General features: G+C 41.0%; 2 protein-coding genes and 1 pseudogene across 2 annotated transcripts; 2 read left to right on the top strand and 1 right to left on the bottom strand.

The window, feature by feature from the left end:
* The first annotated feature begins 146 nt into the window (after window positions 1–146).
* LOC121312254 (claudin-4-like) lies at window positions 147–1,649 on the top strand. The gene has a single exon (XM_041244178.1). The coding sequence runs from the start codon at window positions 246–248 to the stop codon at window positions 876–878; it is 633 nt and encodes a 210-aa protein (XP_041100112.1). The 5' UTR covers window positions 147–245; the 3' UTR covers window positions 879–1,649.
* A 4,026-nt stretch (window positions 1,650–5,675) lies between these two features.
* Window positions 5,676–6,849, top strand: LOC121312253 (annotated as a pseudogene).
* A 56-nt stretch (window positions 6,850–6,905) lies between these two features.
* LOC121312252 (claudin-4-like) lies at window positions 6,906–7,627 on the bottom strand. The gene has a single exon (XM_041244177.1). It carries the CDS (start codon window positions 7,536–7,538, stop codon window positions 6,906–6,908), a length of 633 nt encoding a protein of 210 aa, XP_041100111.1. The 5' UTR covers window positions 7,539–7,627.
* Window positions 7,628–7,909: the final 282 nt, after the last annotated feature.

The raw sequence follows: 7,909 nt of genomic DNA, 5'->3' as shown, positions 1-7,909 counted from the left end.
TGTCTCAGGTCTCCCCTTACCATCCTCCCATTGTGCGTAACATAAAAGAAAACCAGTTGGGTTTGGTTTTCTTTGCTCACAGCGAGTTTCTGATTGTAAGATAAGAAAGCTTCCCCCTCCCCCAAACAGAGGCATATAACTAGCAGCTCTCACCTCAACCGTGAACATTTCTGAGGAAACACGTACTGTACCAGAGCCTCTGCAGCAGAGTTACTGAAGAAGACAAAAAACAGAAAAGCATCTCGATGGCATCTGTTGGGATTCAGATTCTGGGCATTGCCCTAGCCATAATCGGATGGATTGGAACTATTATCATCTGTGCTCTGCCCATGTGGAAGGTGACGGCTTTCATCGGCAGCAACATTGTGACATCTCAGGTCATCTGGGAGGGTCTCTGGATGAACTGTGTGGTGCAGAGCACCGGGCAGATGCAATGCAAGGTCTACGACTCCATGCTGGCTCTCCCTCAGGATCTCCAGGCAGCTCGAGCCTTGGTTGTGATTGCTCTTTTGGTGTCCCTTTTTGCTCTCCTGCTGTCCATCGTTGGAGGAAAGTGCACCAACTGCGTGGAGGATGAATCTACCAAAGCCAAGGTCTGCATTGTCTCAGGCATCATCTTCATCATTGCTGGAGTCCTCACCATGATCCCTGTCTGCTGGTCTGCCAACACCATCATCAGGGACTTCTACAACCCTTTGCTCACTGATGCCCAAAGAAGGGAGCTTGGCGCTTCTTTGTACATTGGATGGGGTGCTGCTGGTCTTCTGATCCTTGGAGGAGGTCTGCTCTGCTGCTCCTGTCCCCCCAGGGATAACCAGGCCTACTCTACTAAATATTCTGCTGCAAGATCTACAGCTACAAGCAAGGCTTATGTGTGAAACTTAACAAGAGTTAAAGAAGGGACATTTTGTAAATGGATTTCTGCTTAAAAGTTTCAGGTTTGTCTGAGACAGACAGTGCCATTATGTGTTTGTTTTATGTACATAGCTTTGTCCTTTCACATACCTTTACTACGTTCTCTGTTTTACTGCAAACAACAAGGAACTGCTAATATATAAAATTTGTTCTGGGTAGAAAACAGCTGCCACTAACAGCTTTTGCCAGCTAATTTGTAAATGAACAGCATTCATTTCTAGAAGCAAATATTCACCAAACAAGCTCCTCCAACAACCCAGCATACAAGTGGGAATTTGTAATATCTGTATTTTGAATTTCATCACTATAGTTTTTTTTTTTTTTTTTTTTACTAAACTAATTAATTGTATTGTTCGATTACCCATGTACATTTCATTTAGCTTTTTAAAGAAATATTTTGTCTTTTGAGTCGTTTAGAAATGTTAGCTGATACAAAGAAAATTACAATAAATACAATTATATTTGTACTTCACTTCTGCATTTTTGTTTATTTTTTTTTACTTGTTTTTAGAAATAAAAAAAAATGTCTTTACAGTCAACACAGCACAACTATTTGGCGAGATTAAATTCATTATCCAATCATTTTACCGCACTTTTCAAAGATGTTTTATAAGTGGTAATAGGCTTACTGTTCATGCTAATATTCTGGAATGGAATTGTGTGGTGAAAAGTATCTAGGAAAATTATTTGTCAAAAGTCTTTATCAGTGTTAATAAACTGTTATTTTTGTCAAAGCTCTTTTTCCTTTATTCTGTTACGTACTTCAGACTGAATATTGCATAACTTGTCACAGTAGAATTCTAACATTTAGGGTCAATTGCAACGAATTGAAAGCAGCGTACTAATCCCGTAGGTAGCACGCAGCTCCGTACCAAACTAGCCCGCAAGTTAATACCGATTGCAACGAATTTGGGAGCTCAAAATAGCCCCCAGCTGCGTACTAAAAATGATCTCAATCGCAAGGAACCCCAAATAACTGCTGCTGCCCTCTAGAGGTCGAGGCCGTTAGTCTAACCTTATCTATATAGACTAACGATTTATAATACATATAATATATATATATAAGAGGGATGTCATTGCAGGTGTTGCAATATATTCGTGTAGCGTTGGAATGAGTTTCGTGACACTATAGCAACACGGACGGAAGACCTTCAAAAATACTTCCACAGCGGAAAAAAAATAATCCAGTGGCAAAATATTACAATTACAGTTGAAATGATTTATTACAAATATCATGAAATAATTGAGAATATATTTAAAGCCGTACAGTAATTATGTATTACCCACATGGAACGGAATTGCAATATTTAATATATGAGTAATATATTTCTAAGTTATATATAACAGGCTATATGTATACTTGTGTGTGTATGCTTTTAGTAGCCAATGCTGCATATTAGTAGGCTGTAGCATGCATGGGGAAGGGGTCAGGACTGGTAGGTGACACAACACAACAATACTGATCGGCTCGTAATGAAGGGGTCGTGGCTCTACAGCGGATCGGCGCTGTAGCCGCTAGCTGGAGGTGCCGGGTTCAATCTCTGCCTGTGCTCTTTGTCTATATATATATATATATATATATATATATATATATATATATATATATAATTAGGTTTCAATGTGTGTCGTTGTGTTTAGACCACATAACAACACGAAGTCTTATTTTTTGTAAATAGATAATCAAAGCACCATTCAAGATAAATAAAATCTGCACATTGGGGGTGCCCAAAGCCCCCCCTGTCAATGGTGTACAAAAAAAAACAGTTTGTGTGTGTGTGTGTGTGTGTGTGTGTGTGTGTGTGTGTGTGTGTGTAAATATACCCTTCAAGTTTAAAACTTAACGATGAATAAATAAAAAAAAAAAAAATAAATAATTAAGATGTTTAGGTTTCGTAAAAAAAAAAAAAAAAAAAAAAAAAACAAAAAAACACACACACACACCCAGTAATCAAACGCATCCTAAGTACCGTACTAAAATAACAGGTTTGTAAAATTTGATTCGTTGTGCACTTATCGAGCTGGCGGATGATCTCTGTGTCCTGCTAAGGCGCGACGGGGAGGAAGTCACAGGACATTTGGAAGCACACCAAAATAAACCGCAATCCTAAGTACCGTACTAAAGCTGGGGATCAGCTAGTCCACAGGTTTGTTCCGCTTCTTTGATCGTTGCAGTTGGTATTAAGTTAGTCGCAGCTGGGGATGATCCTGACTCTGCAAGCTCGTTGCAACTGACCCTTAGTGACTCACCTGAACCAATCAATAAACAGAAGCACTCCAACTGGATCGAAACGGGTGCGGTTGTAGCAGTGGTGACAAGTGGCCCTGTTTAAAATAAATAAATAAAAAAGTTAAAGAAACGGGCTTGTAACCTGAAAGTCCCCGGGTCAAAAGAAATGTTTAAGTTGCATTTCAGTTGATTCTCCCGTCTGCGTCCTGCAATACATCAGCCACTTGACCACACTATCTTACAGGCTGTTTCGTTATTAATAATATTATGACTTTTTAGATTGGAACATATTACAGCTGTTTTAATTGTAAACAGCAAAACAGTATAAAAACACCACGACGCAAAATAGCCCGTGAATGTCATCACATTACGTTTATATGAAACGGACCAGATAACATTTTCATATTTTACCCAAAATCGTATGACACGAATACGCTAGTAGTGAGGCATTGTTAAGTAATCATCTGGTTAATCTATATATCGTATCCATCGTCGTGGTCTGCTGTAAACTTTCAGTATTACAAATTTAATAATGTACATTTTAGACAGATACATAATTGTCTGCACAGCAGGTCTTCTGTCTAAAACGTCCTGAAATATATGTCTTTTAACTATTTAAATAATTAACCCTTTTGTGTACATCCAAAACAACCTTTTTATTGTATTTTTCCTATACTGTATGCAAGTGTTATTACATACGTGTTCGTATCACACACACAAACTGCAACGAAACACTGGGGCTAAATTCGACACACACTGCCAGGCAGGGCCGGATTTCGTTTAATGGAGCCCCGGGGCTGTTCTCGTTTTGGGGGCCCTTCTTTGCATCTTCGTTTGCTTCCCTTTACTGTTTCACTACCGCCACACTCTATTAACATTAATGTCAAATTATTCAGTATTAGCAGATCCCATATTTTACCTGATTCGATGTTTGAATTAGCTCCAGTTTTGAAAATGAGCATTGACCACAGCGTTAGTTACTGGCAGTTTCAAATACAAAATGGGAAATGCAAACAGACTCTTTTGCCATAATAGCAAGTTATCTGGAAACGCGTCGTCCTTATCTCTTATGAACATGTACGTGTATAATAGGTTTATAATAAATATATATGGAGTCAAAAAATGTTTAGCAAATAATACAAGGATAGTACACAGAGGTGTCATATGGATTGTGGATTTCTCAGTCTAAAATAAAACTGCATGGAAACACACACAAACTGAAACTACTACCAAAATACAGTGAGAAAAAAGGGGAGACTTCTTTTTATGTTTCCATGGAGACTGCCCCACTGTAATCCATACAAACCAGGTCGTTTCATTTTTTATTTCTCTCCATTGTATTTTCTGGTACCTTCACATACATTTGTTGCTATTGTGTTAAAACAGCCTGTCAGCGCTGGTGGTTTGTTTCACATATCTTCCTCGCTGTAGTCGTTGTGTTTCTGCTTTTCAGCGCCGCTCTCATGCTTCGTGTGTGTGTGTGTGTGTGTGTGTGTGTGTGTGTGTGTTTATATTTTTTTTTTTGTTTTTTTTGAGGCCCCTCAGAATCTGAGGCCCTGGCTGCAGCCCCTAAAGCCCCTGCGTTAGTCTGGGCAGGGCAGTATTGCTACTCTCAATCAAGTGTGGTTTTATATCGTGTAATTAATTAACTTTAGTAAGTCATACTTTATATTAATTAGTGTTTGTGGTTCTAGAGCACTTACGGGATGACCAAATGAGCGTCATTCGTGGTCACTACATGGATCGTCCTCAAAGGGTAGGGGCTCCCCTCTCTCTCTCTCTCTCTCTCTCTCTCTCTCTCTCTCTCTCGCTCTCTCTCGCTCTCTTGCTCTCTAATCCTAAGCAACCTTTGAAAAAACAGCGTTTGATATTTGTCCTTTTTAAAAGCAATTAGAAGGAGCAGCGTATCACAGGCTACCATTCTACCAAGTAATAAAGTGGAATAGTGGTATGCCTTTGTCTCATGTAGGTGTTCACTTCAATTCAGGCACTAAGATTTCAGGTTATGAAAGCTCCCTTATTTTGAAAACTCAATGTTGACAGGTGTGCATTTTGTGTACACGTGGTTACATGATGTTTGAAAGAGAAAGGTAACACAAAGCGAACACAAAATGGGTAAGGAAAGACATAACCACTCACACCCTGGCTTTTTACTTATTGGCTCCATTTTGTTGTGGTAATGCGAAGGCTTTTGTTTAAGCCTCATTGCCACTCCTCAATCATGAGTAAGAGGCATTTAAACAACAACACTGTTTATTGTGGTTCAATACATTCTAGTTTACACCTGTACCACTGACTTGTCACAGAAAGGGTAAGAGTTAAAATAAAGAAAGAAAACATGGATTTCTAAGGCTTTGGGGGACCTTTTAATGAGCATTGCAAGATAGTGATGTAATCCTGAAGCTTTTCTGGACCCTTTGAATTGAGACGTTTTTTGTAGAAAAGCATGTCTGCACAGCAGACACGCCACGTGGTTTCAGTGATTTGTTATCAAATAAGTTTGTTAAAGCAAAGCATCACATTTTGCAATTTTTTCACATACTGGAAATATTGGCCAGGATAAACAATAGTGCTCTTATTGAAATGAAATCTATTTGGAAGTATGTATACTATTAAATGTTTTATTTGGGCTCTATTTTATTAAATACTTCTGTCACAATGATATTTAAAATAAGACCTCAATTGCCATTTTAGCCTTCAGCATTGGTTGTTTCTGTCTCTAGTGTTCCTGCTGCCATGTCTCATTTTGATGTAAATTCATACAATGTGTATCAGGTCTCCCCTTACCATCCTCCCATTGTATGTAACATAAAAGAAAACCAGTTGGGTTTGGTTTTCTTTGCCCACAGCGAGTTTCTGACTGTAAGATAAGAAAGCTTCCCCCTCCCCCAGACAGAGGCATATAACTAGCAGCTCTCACCTCAACCCTGAACATTTCTGAGGAAACACGTACTGTACCAGAGCCTCTGCAGCAGAGTTACTGAAGAAGACAAAAAACAGAAAAGCATCTCGATGGCATCTGTTGGGATTCAGATTCTGGGCATTGCCCTAGCCATAATCGGATGGATTGGAACTATTATCATCTGTGCTCTGCCCATGTGGAAGGTGACGGCTTTCATCGGAAGCAACATTGTGACATCTCAAACCATCTGGGAGGGTCTCTGGATGAACTGTGTGGTGCAGAGCACCGGGCAGATGCAATGCAAGGTCTACGACTCCATGCTGGCTCTCCCTCAGGATCTCCAGGCAGCTCGAGCCTTGGTTGTGATTGCTCTTTTGGTGTCCCTTTTTGCTCTCCTGCTGTCCATCGTTGGAGGAAAGTGCACCAACTGCGTGGAGGATGAATCTACCAAAGCCAAGGTCTGCATTGTCTCAGGCATCATCTTAATCATTGCCTCGTACCAACCAACCCACCCCCCAGAGTCCTGACCTTGGTCCCTGTCTGCTGGTCTGCCAACACAATCATCAGGGACTTCTACAACCCTTTACTCACTGATGCCCAAAGGAGGGAGCTTGGTGCTTCTTTGTACATTGGATGGGGTGCTGCTGGTCTTCTGATCCTTGGAGGAGGTCTGCTTTGCTGCTCCTGTCCCCCTCAGGATAACAGGCCCTACTCTACTAAATATTCTGCTGCAAGATCTACAGCTACAAGCAAGGCTTATGTGTGAAACTTAACAAGATTTAAAGAAGGGACGTGTTGAGTTAGGCTATATATATGTATAAGGATTGAGTTGTCAGGGGAAGAAATTTAGAACAATGTGTTTCACACATAAGCCTTGCTTGTAGCTGTAGATCTTGCAGCAGAATATTTAGTAGAGTAGGGCCTGTTATCCTGAGGGGGACAGGAGCAGCAGAGCAGACCTCCTCCAAGGATCAGAAGACCAGCAGCACCCCATCCAATGTACAAAGAAGCACCAAGCTCCCTCCTTTGGGCATCAGTGAGTAAAGGGTTGTAGAAGTCCCTGATGATGGTGTTGGCAGACCAGCAGACAGGGATCATGGTGAGGACTCCCGCAATGATGAAGATGATGCCTGAGACAATGCAGACCTTGGCTTTGGTAGATTCATCCTCCACGCAGTTGGTGCACTTTCCTCCAACGATGGACAGCAGGAGAGCAAAAAGAGACACCAAAAGAGCAATCACAACCAAGGCGCGAGCTGCCTGGAGATCCTGAGGGAGAGCCAGCATGGAGTCGTAGACCTTGCATTGCATCTGCCCGGTGCTCTGCACCACACAGTTCATCCAGAGACCCTCCCAGATGGTTTGAGATGTCACAATGTTGCTTCCGATGAAAGCCGTCACCTTCCACATGGGCAGAGCACAGATGATAATAGTTCCAATCCATCCGATTATGGCTAGGGCAATGCCCAGAATCTGAATCCCAACAGATGCCATCGAGATGCTTTTCTGTTTTTTGTCTTCTTCAGTAACTCTGCTGCAGAGGCTCTGGTACAATACGTGTTTCCTCAGAAATGTTCAGGGTTGAGGTGAGAGCTGCTAGTTATATGCCTCTGTCTGGGGGAGGGGGAAGCTTTCTTATCTTACAGTCAGAAACTCGCTGTGGGCAAAGAAAACCAAACCCAACTGGTTTTCTTTTATGTTACATACAATGGGAGGATGGTAAGGGGAGACCTGATACACATTGTATGAATTTACATCAAAATGAGACACGGCAGCAGGAACACTAGAGACAGAAACAATCAATGCTGAAGGCTAAAATGGCAATTGAGGTCTTATTTTAAATATCATTGTGACAGAAGTATTTA

The sequence above is a fragment of the Polyodon spathula genome, unplaced genomic scaffold, assembly GCF_017654505.1.
Source record: "Polyodon spathula isolate WHYD16114869_AA unplaced genomic scaffold, ASM1765450v1 scaffolds_3734, whole genome shotgun sequence".
Taxonomy (NCBI): domain Eukaryota; kingdom Metazoa; phylum Chordata; class Actinopteri; order Acipenseriformes; family Polyodontidae; genus Polyodon; species Polyodon spathula.
This window is presented reverse-complemented; position numbering and strand designations above follow the sequence as displayed.

Coding starts and splice junctions, on each gene's coding strand:
- LOC121312254 (XM_041244178.1), top strand. CDS start 246: ATGGCATCTGTTGGGATTCAGATTCTGGGCATTGCCCTAGCCATAATC.
- LOC121312252 (XM_041244177.1), bottom strand. CDS start 7,538: ATGGCATCTGTTGGGATTCAGATTCTGGGCATTGCCCTAGCCATAATC.